Source organism: Protopterus annectens, chromosome 17.part0 (genome assembly GCF_019279795.1).
Source record: "Protopterus annectens isolate FY-2018-M chromosome 17.part0, PAN1.0, whole genome shotgun sequence".
Classification (NCBI taxonomy): domain Eukaryota; kingdom Metazoa; phylum Chordata; order Ceratodontiformes; family Protopteridae; genus Protopterus; species Protopterus annectens.
The window spans coordinates 140,042,566-140,061,988 of NC_056751.1; the positions used below are offsets into that span (position 1 = coordinate 140,042,566).

Here is a 19,423-nt window from a genome sequence, read left to right on the forward strand (position 1 = left end):
CAAACTTCAAATTTCTCCTCAGGTCGATAGCAAATGTTGGAGGTTTGATGAAGAAGAAAGAAGTAACTGGAAATGTTTTTTGGGAGTGTAATGAGTTGGCAGTTTTTAAAAATTCCCTAACATAGTACTCTGAAATATTTATTTATTTATTTATTTTACATTTGTTGACCGGGCTAGTCTAGCTGGATATATGTCCATTTTCAGTAGAGGCCCGGGGAGATAAGCTCCGCTTATATAATTTTAATGATACTAAGTAAAAACTATTAAGAACTACATGCAAATATAATAACATAATAATAGGCTAAAAAGCATTTTTGAAAAAAATAAACAAGTGGTACAAAAGTGATGGAGTGAACAAAGTATTGTAGAACATGACAAACATGAAGTATACAATAAACATGTACAGAGAGGGATAGAGGAAAAATAGATGAAAAGAAAGTGAAACTTAGTCAGGGGTGAAGTAAGTCAGCTGACAAGAAGTAAAGTTAGTCAGGATTAGTACAGGGGCACAGACATTGTGTTTTGAGGTAAAGCTTGAGTTTCTTTTAAAGGGAGACTTTGAGGGAATAGATGAGAGTTCAGAGGGAAGCAGGTTCCAATATTTTCCAACAGTGTTTGAGAAAAGACAGTCTCCGGCCTTGTTGTTTGACTTGACAGTGTTTATCAGAAGTTTGTGTGCAGATCTCAGGGACTTTAGGTTGTGGTATGGTTGAATTAGACTGGAAAGTATAGGTGTTTTGTCAGGTTGATAAAGAATTTGATGGGCTATGCTAAGCTGGTTAATTTTTAGTTGCTGTTGATATTCCAGCCAGCCTAGTTGTTTTAAATTGGTACAGTGGTGGGTTCTGTAGGGGTTTCCTGTGGCAAATCTGGCTATGTTGTGGTAGGAGATTTCTAGTTTTGATAGATTCTTTTTTGATAAGTTGGTAAATATGGGAGAGGCATAGAGAAGGGGTGAGATCAGGTGGGAGAGGCGATAGTTGTTCTAGATTCTGGAGTGAGGAAAGGTTTGATTCTGTAAAGAGAGCCTATTTTCTTGTTAATGGTTTTAAGTGTGTTGTCAATATGGGTATCAAAGTTCAGGTTGTTGTCAATGGTAATGCCTAGTAGTTTGGTAGTGGAGTCTTGTGATATAGGTGTGCCATCTTTTGATGTTATAGTAAAATCAATATGGGAGATTTGCTGGAAGGTGTAAAGAGGAGCAGTTTAGTTTTTAGGGTTAAGTAGTAGACAGTGCTGGGAAAACCATTCTTCTACAGAGTTAAATATGTGTTGTGTGAGGGAGTGAAGGTCTGATACAGATGTGGCTGAGCAGATTAGTGTTGAATCGTCTGTATTGTATACATGTAGCTTGGGGAGCAACTTGGTGTAGGTCATTAATAAATAAAGAAAATAGGAGGGACCTAGTATAGACCCTTGTGGGACACCAATGTTGACAGGTAGTTGGGAGGATAGAGTGGAGTTCCAGAGTACTGCTTGATGTCTGTTACTTAAGTAGGAATTAAACCAGTTAATAGATTGGGTATCAATTGATAAGGATTGAAGAGTGCTTATGAGTATTTGGTGGTTGACCATGTCAAAAGCTTTGGATAGATCTAAGAAAAGTGCAGAGGAAAGGGTGTTGTTACGATATTTGTTGATTGTGTCTGTAAAGGAGAGGAGGGCAGTGGTGGTACTGTGGGATGGTCTGAAACCATGTTGGGTGTTAGAGAGTAGGTTATTTTGGAGAAGGTGGTGAAGCAGTTGCTTGAAATATTAGGACAAGTGGCTGTACTTCTTTTGAGCTGGTACACAGGATCTGAGTTAAGGCCTTGTTAAATTTAATTCTGTTGGCTGCCAAAAAAGCAGTTACTAGAAAACGGAAATTGAGTATGCTATGTAATGTCTTAACAAAACACTGTGTTCTGAATATGCTAATCTATCTCTGTTGTGGAAATAAATCTCTAAATGTGTACCCCGTAATGTCTAATTGTGGAGCTTTTCTCCCTGGGCCTCCCTTTTAAATAGGTACTGTTGACTCAGTTGCTATCCCAGTTAACAAATGTGAAATAAATTACAAACCAACTGTATTTGAATTATTGGGTGTTGTAAAAGAGATAAAAGAACTGAAAGAGGGATATTTAGAAAAGAGAAGGAACACATTGCATAGAAATAAAAGGAGTGTATGTGAACAATACATACAGAATAATACTGAGGAGGCAGAGGAGTGAGAGTTAATGGAAGGAAGGAAATTAGCACTTAATTAAATGTCTGCAGTTGCCCTTGTGGAGTATTTTCTGCTTAGCAGATATGATATACCTGGGGACAAGAATATATATGTGCTGCAGTGTATTAGTAAGTGCTTGCTATATTACAGTATATTGTATACTGGAAATACTGGAGAGTTGGAGAAGCCAGACAGACCATCTTTGTGCTCCACACTTAATCCATGTATAAGTTAATTCAATTCAATTTAGTTCAACTTTATTATCATATGTACCAGAGACAACGTCACTGTACAATGAAATTCTTATTCTGCAAATCCTCCTGCAACATGAAAATTTATTTATTTATTTACATTTGTTTACTGGGAAAGGCCGACTGGGCCAGGAAGCCCATTTTCAGCAGAGGCCCAGGAAGAAAAGCTCCACAGAAATAAAAGTAATGTACAATAATTAGATAGTACAATAATATACATACAGTAAGATAAGATGCAGAATACACATCATCTAGTTAGTCTGTACAAAGTACTCAGTACAGTTTTCTAGTAGATACAGGTTCATAAAAAAAAGGAAGTAAAGAACAACAATAATAGTGTAAAATACAAATATCAATAAATAAGATAACTGTGCAAAAAAGTGCATTTCACCCTCCAAACATAAACCAACCTCCTGGAGGAAGAGGCAGTGGATGAATTTTATTTATCAGTCTTAATGGCATGAGGTATAAAACTGTCTTTCGGCCTGGTTGTTCTGGCTGACATGCTCTTATAACACCTCCCTGATGGTAGCAGCATAAACAGTTTCTGTTGTGGGTGGGTAATAGCCTTACTAATGTTTTGGGCCCTCCTGAGAACTCTTTTTATGTAAATGTCCTATAATGCAGGAAATGTTGCTCCACTGATATTCTGCACAATTTTTATTACTCGCTGCAAAGCCTTACAATCCCTTGATGTACTCTTTCCAAATCATGCTATGATAGAATGGGGTAAAGTAGTCTCAGTTGTATATCAGTAGATGTTGCTGAGGATAGTGTTGGACATGACAACTTGATTTGATATGTCGTTATTACCCTGTTCTCCAGTTTAATTTTTTTTGTGCAGCTGCCTGGCCTAAATAACTTAATTCTACAGTCTTCATCAAAATCAGAGAGGAGGCTCGGCAGTCAGAGTGCTTTTTTACTGGCGATAGTCATCCTGCTTCTATTTTAAGAGGAAAACATTCCTTGACAGATAACTGCATCCAGTTACATGTGTAGATCATTGTGATTTTGAATTATTTCATTTAATGCTGATGCTGAGATAGTATTCAAAGCCTATGATTGTAATAACCTTAATTACTTTTACAAACTGCTAACACAGACATTGGCTGACATCACAAAGCAGTGAGAAGTTTGTGCTTTTATATCCTTTGCATTCACATGATACTGAACTATAAGAAGAGGTGATGAAGAGGGATGTAACATGTAGTGATGCAGCTAATGTTACTACTGTTCCTTTTAGGACGTTGGTTTCTAATGCTCTTTCCAGTGAGGTGCGAGAGACAGTTCAGTCTACCTTTAAAATACAAGCTAATGGAGACATGCTGTCAGACTTTTGGCCAAGCAATACTGACAGAATTTCTCTTTTTTTTTTTTTTTTTTTTTTTTTTGCTTTTTCTTTTATAACAGTCTGCTAGAGATTGCATTTAACACCGTACTTCTCAAATACAGGACAGTTAATCAAGTCAGTTACAGAAAAATCCAGATTTATTTGTTGAGGTACAGAAATACTTCACAAAGAGTGTTTGGCTGTGCTGTCACAGTCTCCTCCACTTAAAGTAATAGACTGTCTAACTGTGCATCCCCAACACTAGGTTTTTCAAGCATTCATTTTACTGAACTTTCTGCCAATACTGCACAATGTCAAGCCTTTGATATGGTCTCTCACATTAAACTCCTCAATCAGCTTTCCACCCCGGGTCTGTTATCTCCATCTTTTCAGTGTTTCTCTAGCTACCCTGCCAACAGGCTGTAAAACTGCAAGGGTCCATCTCTGTATACCTTCCCACTTGCAAAGGAGTCCTACAAGGATCCATCCTTGGTCCTCTGCTATTCAGTATTTTTATCAATAGCCTACATTCATCTTCTTCTGAAGGCACCTTGATTCATCATGCAAATGACTGTATCAGATGACATCATCTGATCTTCAAACAACTTAATTCACCTCCAAACTTGATTCAGTATGCAGATGACTCTACCATCACCTGCTCTTCAAACAACTTAATTCACTTCCAAGAAATCACTCAACAAGCTGTCATCTCCATTTAAACCTGGTTTACAAGAGCGCAACTCTTACTGAAGCCCCCAAAAGACAAACTCCTCCTCTTTACCCCAAAAACTCGCACCCCTAACAAAGCATCTTTCAAAATGGCACTGAAATTGAATTAGTTCACCATACCAAACTGTTAGCAGTCATAACAGATGATAATCCTAAATTTGATGTCCACATTCAAATCAATATCAAGAAAACCCATCATGAACTAAACATGCTATATGGAAACAATCTAGACAAAACCTGCATTCTACCCTCCTTACTGTATGGAGCCCCAGTTCTAACCAACTTACAATCATTCATAAAGAGCAAACGTGAAAGCTGCTACAACAAAATTGCCAAGTTTGCTACTAATTCATCCTCCATCATTGACCCATCACTGTAAAGCTCTACATATCTGTAGCTGGCTGGAACTCCCCCTCACCCTCTCCTGCATTCAGCTTATAACAATATGTAAAATTATACACAAACCATAGCATGCCCATCTCTTACCCCTTTAATCAGCATATATTTTCCCTTAAAAGAACTCTCAGATCAGAAGACAAACAACTTTTCTCCATAAATTAACCAAAATAAATCCCCTGGAGAAAGCCTATACTCTTACTCAGTGGTAAAAAAATTAAACTACCTATCTGTATCCACCAGAACTATTTTTAATCTACCCACTTTTAAGTACTGTCTAAAAGAATACTTTACAAAATCATGGACTTGCTCCTGTGTCAAAGCTGGCTGAACTTACTTGCTATGCTTCACTCAACCTCCTTCAGCCTAAGCCACACCTCACAACCCTCTCCACCCGGCTACACCACTCCTTACCTTTGTTTTTCCCACTGCCTTACTTTATCCACTTCACCTCTGCAGACCTTTTCTATACCTGTTTGTCTTTCCTTCCTACTCACCTAAGCTACCTGAGAACATCCTACACGGCACTCTTCTTATAATCTTCTCTCCATCTTTCTTCCTTCTATAACCATAATATGTCACCAACTCTCATACTAAGACATCACTCAATTTCTCCTTACTGTCTCTTATGTTATCTCTAATATCTCTTTTAAATATCTTTTTAGAATTTTCTCCAGTCTAATTTATTCCACAGTAATCTGTGTAACAAATAATATGACTAATGAGTTTCTCCTTACATATTTTCTCCAACCTGTGTTAGTTTTTCATTGTACTCTATTATGTAACTTTTTATGTTTTTCTCATTACATTTTTCTACTCCTGTGTTTAGTAGTGTTACATGATACTATGATTTAAAATACCTGTAATTGGTTTTTGAAGGATTTTGGTTTTAGAGCTTTTCTACCTGGGCCTCTGCTGAAAATGGTAAATTTCTGTCCCAGTCAGACTTTCTTGGCAAACAAATGCCAAATAAATAAAATTAGTAAAGAAACATGTTTCTACTACCCCTGTTTTCTCCTATTCCAGGAGTATTAAAAATATATAATATTTGGTCTGTTAGGCCAACAACTGCTGTGACTTCAGTTAAATGAAAATGCTCTTTTTCTTTAAAAAAAAAAAAAAAAAAAAACCTCATGTCGACCCACACAACATTCTCCAAGTGACAGTGACTTTACATTGTCTTTGAGTCATGCACTTGCTCAAGCAATACTTGCACACAAGCCTTCTTGTGACAGTTTTTCATTTTCCTTACACATTGCATTCATGCAGCTAATCACCTGTTGGCAGGACGTGTGTGTGTGTGTGTGTGTGTGTGTGTGTGTGTGTGTGTGTGTGTGTGTATATTTTATTTATTTTATTTTATTTTACATTTGTTGACCGGGCTAGTCTAGCTGGATATATGTCCATTTTCAGTAGAGGCCCAGGGAGAAAAGCTTCACAATGATCAGACAAGATTAAAAATATTTAAAATTACAAATTTTAAGATTAAAAATACAATAACAGTTACAAAACATTAAAGTTTAGTTACAGATACATTAAAGTTCAGTTAAGATAAAATACAGATAAAATACCCCTCCCCCTATTTTCACTATTAAGTTGTTTTTTTTTTTACACTGTGGGAAAGTAATAGAAGGAAGAGGGAGATTCCCAGAACAACAAAGTCATTAGTAAGGAATGGGAAAAGAGACTAGTTATAGTAAGGAAGAGGGAGATTCCCAGAACAACAAAGTCATTAGTAAGGAATGGGAAAAGAGACTAGTTATAGTAAGGAAGAGGGAGATTCCCAGAACAACAAAGTCATTAGTAAGGAATGGGAAAAGAGACTAGTTATAGTAAGGAAGAGGGAGATTCCCAGAACAACAAAGTCATTAGTAAGGAATGGGAAAAGAGACTAGTTATAGAAGAGAAGAAAATCAGGAATGGGAGAGAGTAGTAAAGGGGAAGTTACCTCTCTAGCAGAAGCAGGTAGGATGTCTGTTAAGTCTATCTTGGGTATGTTAAGTCCCACTTAGAGGTAGTAACCTTAGAAGTGACAATAATGTAAGGTGAAATAGGTTAGGAAAAATTATTGATGTTGAAAAAAAAAAAAAAAAATATATATATATATATATATATATATATATATATATGTGTGTGTGTGTGTGTGTGTGTCTACTTCATTTGATCGAAACCCATTTGATCGAAATGTCATTTGATCGAAAACCAGTATTCAAGGCAAATAACAGGAATTTGTCCCCCTCCCCAATGTCATGCGACCATAGAGTTGGTATATATAGTTGGGGGTATGTGGGGGGAGCAGCCCCCACATTGGGGGGTGTGAAACCCCTCACCTATTTTTGTTTAAAATATGTACTGTTTGTTTTACTTTCTTCTTTTAAAGGTAACTGGGGGGGCTGCACCCCCCATACCCCCCAATGTGGGGGGCTGCACCCCCACCCGCTAACTATATATACCAACTCCAGGGTCGCACGACATTGGGGAGGGGGACAAATCCCAGTTTTATGAATTGAATACTGGTTTTCGATCATATGAAATTTCAATCAAATGGGTTTAGATCAAATGGTGTGTCCCTGAAATGAAGTAGACCCATATATATGTGTGTGTGTATGTGTGTATGTGTGTGTGTGTGTGTGTGTGTGTGTGTGTGTGTGTATATATATATATATATATATATATATATATATATGTGTGTGTGTGTATAAGACATCAGCCGTATTTCATAAATCTTTCCTCTGCTGTACTGTTTTTGTGCAGTGTGTTATTCATATGTTCACCTTCTAATTTCCTTTCTGCGTTAGACTTAAACGGCAAGGAAAATATGGGAGTGTCACTACTAAATAGCAGCAAAGGAGGCAGGGAAGTGAGCATAAGCGAAACAACTTGGTATCATAAGGGGGGATCCATAGTGTCCAAATGGGTACCATATGTAAACAAATCTAAATATACAAAAGCAAGTGAGCTGAACTGGAGGCTATACGATTGGACTTGTCAAATTGCCCCTTTTCAGCCATGACTTAAACTAATGTGAGCCAAAAGACAATAGCATAAAGCACAATATAGATAAAATGTGGCATGAGTGTACAACTGAATGAAACCTTTGCAGAAAAAAAACAATATTGTGTATTGCAGAAATATTTAAGGGTAGAGAGCAGTGATTGAATTCAAAAACAAAGTGTCAGGAGTAAGATCAGTTTCAAAGGATTTTTTAAAGAATTTTAGGAGGCTGATGGAATAAGGATGTGATGTAATCCAATAAGAAGTGGTAGGTGTGCCTTGTAGTTATCACCAGCTGTCATACTCTGTTTTAAAAAAGCATTACATGCATGATCACCAATAAATCTTTAGGGGTTTTAACTTAACCTATTGAATGTCTGATGTTTGCATACTTAATTACTGGGTTTATATTGCCAAGTTTATAAGCATTTATGTTTTAGGTTTCTTACAATGGGATGGGATGGCTGTATTGATTATTTTACTGTTACTTTTGCTGTTGCTTAACTTCTAGTTCTACGTGTTATATTTGGCTTGGAGTCAAACCTTTTTTTGCATGAAAATATTCTATTGTATTGTGTGTAATAGCCATTTAGAATGTGGTATAGGACATGTTCATTCTGTAAATATACTTCAGGTATGTGCATTGAGGCAACCTTGCTCAGATGTTGGCCAAAGTTCTGTTATGATTTTGTGTATTGTGTAAATCACACTGTTGACTCTCTTTGTCACTATTACCTTCCCTCCTGGCATACTATTTTCTTTACTCTGGACTGTCTTAGTAAAAGTACTGCAGCTGCACTTAATACCTTCAAACTGAACAGAAGAGGCTTATGTCTTTATTCTATTTCTTGTTTTAGGACTGTAATCCTGAAATTGCAGAGGCATGTCAACAAGGTAAAATTTTCTTTAACAGATTTTGCTACATGTTGTATTTTTAATTGCTATTTTCTATAAAGCCAGGTTACTAAATATGAGGGGCAGTCAAAGAGGTGCAGAACAAACTTTTTCTACAGCAAAGGTATTGCACTTTCTAAAAGTTGAATCATGTAAATAACTTGCATAATATGACTGTGATAGATCAGTTACAGAATCTCCAGTAACAGGATCAACACCTTATGCTTTACCCTTCAGCACTTTGATACAAAGAGGGGTCACCAGAATTGTAAACCATACAGAAAGAGTTTCACAAATTCAAATTTAGGTGGATAAAGTCTTGTAAACCTAAAGGGTTAAGATCCCTCGCAGTACAATTCTGGTGCACTAGTAACAGAAGCATATAATCCATTAAACCACAGGTGTCAGTTATTTTATTTTTTAAACAAGAAATATCTTTATTAAATTATTACGTATGACATTGGCAATCATACATTTATAAAAATGAAAACAAACCATCTTGACATAATTTTAGTTACAAACATTATACATCACTTATAATGTATCTAGTCATTTGGCAGGATTCACGATGGCTTGCACAGAGTCTGAGTAGTGTAAGACTCCATGCAGCTACCGCGATCCAGGAACAGCCTGAATGTGTGTGTAAGAGAGCACCTAAAATGGCTCTTACACGGGCAGGGCGTGGATATGCTAATTACCTCACTTGCAGCCAAAAGGCATGCAAATGAGGTAATTTCGCGATCCAGGAAGCAGAAACCTGCTCGTGTAAGAGCCGTGTTATCTGCAGAAATGTACTCAGTTGATAACCGAGTCACGTTTTGCAAATAACACAATGGAGCCTTGTCAGCTCCAAATAAAGTTTGCAAATGTCCCAGGCAGCATGCCAATGGCCAAATATGTGGCCACTGGCAACGTACCCTGATGCAAACATAAAATAAAAATTTTTTTTTTCGGCAATCGCCGATGTTTAAACGTAGCACAGCGCTGTGCAAATGGGCTGCGCTATAAAAAAACAGAAAAATAAAAATATTAAATCCACAAATGTGGGTTTATGCAAAACATGAGTTTACAATGGAAGGGAATAGCAGGCTAAAACAACATGGCCACCGAGCAGGGGTTGCTAAGGGGGGAAGCGGAGTGTAAGACATGTAACTAAGCATTAGTAGGCAATCCTATGTAAATGAGTGGTAGGATAGTGAATCGCACTGTTACATAGGAAATGAGCACATTCCGTGCAGTGTAGGAGTAGGATAAGGGGGAGTAACAGAGTAAGAGATAGGTGACATCACATGGGGGAAAGTATGAAAGGAATGCAGCTCATTGGAGCACAGTGGCATGTGAAAGCTGTCAGTCACACATCATGGAAAGAGGAGTGTCAACAAGTAGGCATGGGAAAGCCAAGAAATGGAAGGTGTACACTATGGATAACACCAAAGTTTCTTGCTGGGTGTGCATGCACGCGTGTGCGCACTGGTAGGCACGAGTAAGATAGAGTGCGTGTGTGTAAGCGTGAGGGCGCGCGTTTAAGGCAGAATAAGCATGCAGGAGCCTGTTTAAACACCTGGAAGCTTGTTTGCACTGGTGTGCGCACGTTTTAACCGAATAAGCAGTTTCTAGTCCGTCTAAGCATGTGTGCACGTGTGTTAGCAACTGTGAGCGTGATTTTGCTGGTATGCGCGTTGCTCCACCCTGAGGAAACAGAAGGGAAAAAGGAAGCATGGGAAATAGTAGGAAGCTAGCAGGGATTACTGGCAGAGCTAGCAGGTGAAAACAGTCAGAAGAAGGCAATTATACAGGCAGAACAGTAGCCCAGCCCAGCACTTAAAACTCTGCAAACAACAGTGCAGAATGTTTCTCTCAAGAGACACTGCAACAGAGGAGTAAGCTATTAGAAGTAAAAACTGAAAAAGCTTCACTCAGACCAAAAATGCTAGGGGCTGCCATAGCTGTTATAAGGAGACATATGCAACTTGCTGAGGGTGGTAACTATGCAAATGCTGCCAGACAACCCACAGTGAGGAGACGGAGAAGAGTGTACAGGCCCAGGGTCACCTACCAGGGGTTACATGAGCTGGAGCGCTATAGAGTGGACAGAGACCTCCTGCAGCAAATTGTTGAGCTGTGCAGGCCACGCCTCACACACACAACCAACAGAGGGGAACCCATCCCAGTGGAAACCAAGGTATGTGTTGGCCTAAGAATACTAGCAACAGGTACCTTCCAGACACCAACTGGTGATATGATGGGGATATCACAGGCATCAGCATCCAGGGTACTGCACCAGTTCCTGGATGCCATGTCAGCACATGTCGGTGATCATGTATATTTCCCCAATTCCCATGAGGTATTGGCCAGCAATATGTGTCTCTTCCAGCAAATAGCGGAATACCCTGAGGTAGTGGGTGCAATAGACTGCACGCATATACTCATCAAAGCACCAGCCGGTGAGCGGGGTAGGGCCTACATTAACCGCAAGGGCTTCCCCTCCATCAACTGCCAGGTCGTGTGTGATGCCCAGGGCATAATAATGAATGTGTGTGCTGGCTGCCCTGGAAGCTACCATGATTCCCGTATCTGGCATTTGACGCAGCTGTATCAGACATTTGCCAATGGGGACATCCCACATGGTCACTTAGTGGGGGATGCTGGCTACGCACTGGAGCCGTGGCTGATGACACCCATCAGAAATGCGCACACACCTGAATAAGGACGCCATAATGAGGCACACACACAAACACGAAATGTAATCAAGCGTGTGTTTGGGCTGCTCATGTCATGGTTCCGGTGCCTGGACACATCTGCTGGAGCCTTGCAGTACTCACCAACTACATGTACCCAAATTGTCATGGTATGTGCTGTGCTACATAATATGATTCTGCGAAAACAGCTGCAGCAGGACCAGCATAGGGCTGGGCCAAACAGCCCCCCACCATTGCCAAGCCAATCACAGGCAGAGCGTGACTCTGAGGAACAACCTGAGCCAACCCCAGTAGGCAGAAGGAGGCGTGCCCAGTATGCCTTGGCCTTGGCAAAGCGACAACGCATAGCACATACACTGGCTCAGTAGGAACCCAGGAAATGATACCTCTCTCTCTGACTCACACATATAGTAAAAGGGGATGCCTAAGTTGACACAACCTTCTATCAAACATGTACAGGGAGTGTAGTATGTGCAGCCAACATAGACAGCCCTGCAGCACCACCTGAGGCATGATTGCCATGTGTTAAGCAATGTAACACCATGTAGTATATGCAAACTTAATGACCCTGACTAACATCCTACCCTCACCAAGCATTATGCCACAATATGAAGACGAGATGATCAATTACAATAATTGGCTTAAGTATTGCTGTTAGTCAAAGGGGATCCAATGCGTGCCAGCCTGGGATGACATGCTGAGCAAGACACGATGCTCCGCCTGCTAGGGATGGTGTGCACCTATCAGTCCTGGCCTGTAGGATACTGGCAAAGGCTGTTGTTACCCCCACTGTGCCTTGAATAGGTAAGGCTCAAAACACAAACCCACCTCCATAGGTATCACAAGGGATAAAAACCTAGATGTAATGCTCCCCAATGCCAGATGTTTAAGATGCATGCAGTATATACTCCCCTCAGCATGGAGAATGTTGATATCTGTCCTGTAACAGAAAACTGGGTTAAGGCTCACAAGAGCACCCTAACACTACCAGGTTACACCTCATACCGTGCTTTACAGCCCCAAAACATGGAACAAACTACAAAAGGAGGGTGAATAGCAATAATTGTCCAGGATTACCACACCCCCATGTTGGTACCACAACAAGAAGCAGCATGGACTATCCATGTTCAAGTAACAGTGGCTAAGACTGCCTGCCAGTTTGTAGCCTGCTGCAGACTACCCTCCTAATGCCAGGAACTGCACTTGGCCTACGTTGGAACACATGGAAATATCAAGCTCTCCAAACAACATGATATTGGGTGACTGAAAATACTCAAACATAGACTGGGAGCATTATTCCAGCTCCAACACCCTAAGCCGAAGGTTCCTAGAATCCATAAACCAAAATGCTCAGGAACAACGTACCACTCCCACAAGAGGGGTAAGCATACTGGATGTGATAATCAGCAACATGGGTACTCTATGGCCAGATGAGAAGTGTATCCCTCACTGGTAAGATCAGACCATAGAGTAATCACACTGGATATTCACATCCTGACCACAGTCCCTGGCCAGAAAACCACAGTGAAAAACATGTGTAAAGGAAATGTTGCACTCCTCCAAACTGATGTGGAATCCATTAAATGCTCTGTGCCTGTGGAAAATATGGGCCACACCTCAGAACCCTTTATAAATGCATTTTATGAACACTGTCAGGAATGCATGGATTATGCAATCCCAAATAAAACCAAGGCCCAATACCATACCATGGGCATCTGGCATGGTGGACCCCAGCCATTACCAAACCATGCAAGAGAATGAGGAAGCTAGTACATGATAGAGCAAACCCAAAAAGGGAAGTAATCTCTGATCAGTATTATGGCAATAAAATATGGCCACTCATAAAATCCACTAAGGCCAGCTGCAACAAGTTGAATCTGTGAATCTTGGGCAATGTTACACCTGCCCCATGTACACAGACAACCCCCTCCTCCCCCCAAGAAATACAAATATATGTGAGAGATGCAACCATTTCTCCAAACTGGAGGCTGAGCTCTCTCAACTCAGTACTGTCTAAACTAGTCAGGAAGAGAAGGTAACCACACACACCACAAACCCAGTCTCACATAGACCTATCACAACTGCAAACCAAAGACATAAACACACAAAAACATTCCCGGAGTCTCTAATTAAAAACCATCAAATCAACAGAGGCCTCCAAAGCAGACACCCAAGCAATCGCTAACCCCAAACATAGCACATGCAACACACAGTACACAAAGTCAGTGTGCCAAACAGTCACAGCCCGTAAGGACAAACAACATGCCTGATACACTTGTAATAGGTGACTCCATAGTCAGACACACTGATGTCCCGCTCACCAGACTGAACAAGGAAAAGGGTACAGTAAGCTGCCTGTAGGCTGCTACAATCCGCCACATAACACAAGCACGCAGGTCACTCTAAAGCAAGTACAAATATGACTCGGTCATTGTCCATGCTGATGTGAATGACCTGAGACGTACCTCCCTGGACTACATGAAAAGAGACATAGAGGAGCTCTCCGATTATGTAGGCCAGGCCGGTATGACTTTGACCCTGAGCAGCATCCTACCCCCACCAAGAATGATGCCACAGTACAAACACAGAATGATCAGCTTTAACAACTGGCTCAATTACTGGTGTCATTCCAAGGGGATCCAATGTTTGTCTGCTTGGGATGTCATGCTTGACAAGCCATGCTGCTTTGCCAGGGATGGCTTGCACCTGTCACCCCTGGGCGTCTGGATATTGGCTAAGGCTCTTGCCACCTCCATAGTGCCTTTTTTAGGCAAGGCTAAAAAGACAAACCCACCTCCCTAGAAAACATAAGTGGAAAAAACATAAGGGTAATGCTGCTCAATGCCAGAAGTCTAAACCTCAAGATGCACGCTCTCGAGGCCCTCCCCAGTATGGAGAACATCGATGTCTGTGCAGTGATGGAAACCTGCATCAAGGCTCCTGAGAGCACCCCAGCACTACCAGGTTATACTTCATATCATGCTTTTCGGCCCCAAAACCTGGACCAAACCACAAAAGGAGGGGGAGTATCCATATTGAGCAAAGATACCCACACGTCCAGGTTACTGACAATGCACGAAGCATCAGAGACCATCCATGTGCAACTAACCGTAGGCAAAACTGCTGTACAGTTTGTAGCATGCTACAGACCACCCTCTCAAACCCAGGAACACCACTCAGCCTTCCTGAAGACACTGGAGAGTATGAATGTCTCTCCAAATACCAAACAAGGTGCACACAAATCACCACATAGGTGGTAATCCATTACGTATGGAAGAAGTAATCAGGGACCTAGGGACACAAGTGGACAGTAGCCCCACATGTGACACTCACATTGCCAATGTGGCTAGGAAGACCACCTGTATTGGCCACCTTATCATGAAAGGATTCACATCTACATCAAGAGAGGTCATTGTGCCCCTATACTCTTCTCTTATCAGGCCCATAATTGAGTACAATGCCCCATTTGGGATGTACCTTACCTGACACCTGCAGCAGTTAGAAAGACCTCAAAAGTACCTCACCAAGAGGATAAAGGGTCTCAAACATTTGTCATATGCTGCCTGGCTGACAACACCCCAGCTGTATGCAGTCACATACTGCATACTCAGAGGCGATGTATGCCCAATGTACAAGGCCATGTCCAACACAGAATTGATGGACATGCTCCACCTCAGAAAATCCAAATCCATCAGAGCCGCGGGAGATGTCAACCTCAACACATAAATAAATAGGATGTGCTGGAGGGACAGATTCATAACCCAGAGGCTCCCTACACTCTGGAACAGAATCCCACTCCATGTTAGGCAGAGCTCCTCACTGACTCTCTTCAACAGGAATCTTGCCAAGTGGATGGGAGATCGTAGATTTACACTGGGGGTCTTCACTGTGTCATGTCTAGACAGAGGCACAGTAAAGTAAACCCTAAATGGGCATAATATTCACATAGCAAGGGGTGGCGAAAGCCACACACACTCTGGCTAGGCTTATAAATGCCCCAGGGCAGATAGCCTAGTATGAACCTATGAAGACACTAATTGTACAGGACACTAAGGATAAACACAAGGCTTTCTTAACTGATGGTAAGAACCTTGTTGGGAATTCACAGATATGCTCTGAATTACCAAATATTACAAACAATACACCAAACCCACACACATTGCCAACATCCAACCTGACAGGTTCAGTGAAAACTCCCCCCACCCCAAAATGCCAAATATGTATCCCAGCAGAATGCTGGCCCCCTGACATTGCAGATGCTGAGGTAACAGCCAGCATCTTCAAAGCAAAACACACAGCATCAATGGTACGAGATGGTGTCCTGGGCTGTGTCCAACATGAACTCCAAGAAGAGTGGAACGCCAAATAACACTACTGCTCAATTTCAGCCTTACCACATGATATGTACCCAAAGAGCAGTGTACAGCAACAGTGGTCCCTCTCCATAAAGGTGGTGCCTGAATGGATACTGCAAACGATCACCCCAGAATCCTGACAAGCTCGGTCTGCAAAGCTATGGAAAAGGATCATCATGGTCCTCAGAAATAAAGATATTGGGGACCTACAGACACTGGGCCCTACCCAGCGTGGCTCTCTTAAGGACAGATCCTGCCCCTTAAACATGTTTGACTCATTTGAAACAGTCATCAAGGCCATTGATGAGGGGAATGTGGTCCACACAGCCTATCTGGACCTTGCAAAAGCCTTCCATACAATACCCCACGTGTTCATTATAGATAAGCTCACCAGCTTAAATATAAACCCCTATGTCAGTAGATGGGTTGCAAACCAGCCCAAGGACAGAACTGACATGGTCAGAAATGCTGCAGCCATGTCAGACTACAAACCAGCTACAACTGGCATCCCACAAGGCTCGGTCCTGGGACCTCCCTTGTTTGGTATATATTTCCCATAGGTACAAGCCAACATGGAAGGACTGTGTCTGAACAAGTTTGCAGAGGACTACATACTGGGCACCATATCTGACCCTCCAGCTGACACAAGCATCCTACAAAAGGGCCACATAGAAACAGACAACTGGTGCCAGAGCCATGTCATCAAGCTAATTGCAGAAAAGTGTATAGTCATCCCCTGTGGATAAACAGTAAGTGCCCACCAATTACCCCATAGGTGTTAACCCATTAAGTACTTTAGAAGTAATAAGAGACCTGGGGACACAGGTTGATAGATATCTTGCATTTGACAACCATGTGACTGTAGTGGTTACAGAAACATACCATATACCCACCTAATCATGAAGGTAGTCACATCTAGATCAGAGGAGGTCATCATGCCTCTTCAGTCATCCGTCATCAGCCTCACAATTGAGTACAATGGCCCCTGTGGGATGTACCTCAGCAGACACCTTCAGCAACTGGAAAGACCCCAAAAGTACCTCACCAGGAGGATCAAAGAGCTTGAACAGATGCCATGTGTTGCCTGATTAAACAAACTGCAGCTCCACACAGTGCCATACTGCCTGCCCAGAGGTAATCTGTGCCTGATGTATAAAGCCATGTCCAAGCTGGAATCGATGAACATGCTGCACCTTGTACAATCTGAATGCCAGTGAGCTATGCACATGAGAGACCTGAACCCCAGCACTGACATACATAGGACATGCTGTAGTGATTGATCCATAATCCAGAAGCTCCCTCCACTCTTGAGTAAACTCCCATTACAGGTTAGCCAGAGAGTCCCTCATTGACTCTCCTCAACAGGAATCTTGATGAGTGGATTGGAGATGGTAGGTTTACCCTGGGTATCACTGTTATGTCACTGGTAGGCAGAGGCACAGTATTCTAACCTTGAAATATGTCATGTCAAAATCCAGTTACAATGTGTGTTGAAGGGCAAACACACTCTCTGACTAGCAGTAGAAATGGCCTAGGGCACATCGCTAGTGTTTGTCAATGTCCACCCAAGTTGTGGAATACACTACCAATGTTGGACAAGCCTGGTTTAAGTAGTCCATATCCGAACAAAATGCAACATGGTCATATGTGCACAACTGGCCCTTAACCGGTCTGGTGTGCTCACTATGAATATTTAAAGCAGTGATAGGACTGAAACCCAGGATACTGTCCACCACAGTGAAAGTACTGAACCAGTACACTATACGATATTAGTGTTTGGTCAGTATGAAAGGATGTTGACAACTGTATGCAAACTATCCCATGGAAACCCTGCAGGCACAGTATAATCCCTGTTGAGTTCAGACACAAAGCATTTGGGCAGTAAGTACACAACATGACTCCCAACACACAACTATAAATGTGAAATATTGCTGAAGTTCACACACAACCATAAATGTGGTGGACTGCAGATTTCAACATATGGAAAGCTCACACTGGGCATGCTCGCACACTTGATAAATGAGACATATGTCAGGCAACAAGCCATGGAAAGCCTGAACTGGGCATGCTCACACACTTAGGCCATGTCTCAGTTTAGCAGTTGGCCACACATATCTGGTATTTGTATGTGTTAATCCAGGAACCAACCACAATAGAGCAATCTGCCCAGTGCACACAGTTAAATGACTACAGAGACATAAGTTAAATAGTGGATCCCTCTCATATTCAAACATCTTCCAGATACACAAGTTGTTCATAGAAACAGGGAAAGCTATGGCAATAAAGACCTGCAAACAGTTTATCAGCAACAAATATTGTGCATCTGAAAATTAAACATATGGGTGTAGAGGTCAATACTAGGCTGTTTGCCCTAGGGAGTACAAGCTTAGCCAGAGTGTGCTTGGCATCTGCCTCCCCAGTGCAGTAGGCTACTGTGCCTCTGTAAAGTAGGTCACAAAAGGCACCGTTTAAGGCTAGTGTGCTGTGCCTCCATCAAGCAGGGACACAGTGGAGATCCCAGGGGTTGAATTTGCAATGTCACATCCATGTGGCTGGTGTTTGCTGGAAGACTGTTGGCAAGGACTTATAACAGTAATTGGGCGTCAATTACAGACTGAGGGGAGCCTTACCTGCAGTGTCTGGACAATTTCACTGTCAACACTTTGACGTGATGAGTTTGAGGGATTGAAGTGTCATGCCAATACTGTTCAGAGGCATCCTCCCTCTGTGGGATATTGCTCTGTAATGTATTAGCTCCCTCCTTCTGTTGTACAGCTTATATATGTCTGGTGTACACCAGACAGGTCTCCTGTTGTGGAGGAGTCATGGGTTTATTTGGGATAGCATGATCAATGCAAACCTTCCAGATGCTCATAGAATGCTATTGTCAAGGATTATGCAGAGTGGCCTGTATAATCCCCCAGCATGGGTCCTTTGAAGTCTTATACCCCAGTCTTCACAAGTGCAAAGTCTACTTTTGATAAATACTTTGCAGTGACTTCCTTGCCTGGGGGTGGGGATGGGATATGGATGTCCAGGGAAAGTTGGGTATGGTCAGATATTAACAATGGTGGTCTACCTCTGGTGTGGAACATACAGTCCCCATGTTGCAGATGGTCAGGTCCAATATGTATTCTCCCTTGTGGCTGTGGTGAGTGGTCCTGCCATAGCACATGGATTCACAAATTGTAGTGGCTGTAGGGCGATGTTGTTGAGGCCTGAGTAGTTCCCCCATACAGTATACCTGTACCTGACGTTAACCACTGTAATGGTGTATGTGAACACCTTCATATCCTACACTGTTCCCAGGGAAGCAAAGTGTGTGTCCTGGATATGGGAGGGGTGGTCTGAACTGGTTGTGTTGTGTTACAGGTCCTGTGGTCACGAAGCATGGTATAAAACATAACCTGGCAGTGCTGATGTGCATATCTGACCCTGAAGTAGGCGGCTGTTAATGCATATATATGCTATCCCCCTAACTGACAGATAGTAATAGATGTACATACTTCTATATAAATAATGATGTCAGCACCCTATAAATACTGCAGGAGAAATACAGATACCCAGTA

At 41.7% G+C, this 19,423-nt stretch overlaps 1 protein-coding gene across 1 annotated transcript in view; it reads left to right on the forward strand.

The window, feature by feature from the left end:
- The window catches only part of LOC122791413 (fatty acid amide hydrolase-like), a 1,249,544-nt gene that overhangs the window by 803,155 nt on the left and 426,966 nt on the right, over positions 1–19,423 (forward strand). Inside the window, exon 14 of the mRNA XM_044059161.1 lies at positions 8,764–8,800. Coding sequence (XP_043915096.1) covers positions 8,764–8,800 — 37 coding nt within the window. The remainder of the gene's footprint in view (positions 1–8,763; positions 8,801–19,423) is intronic.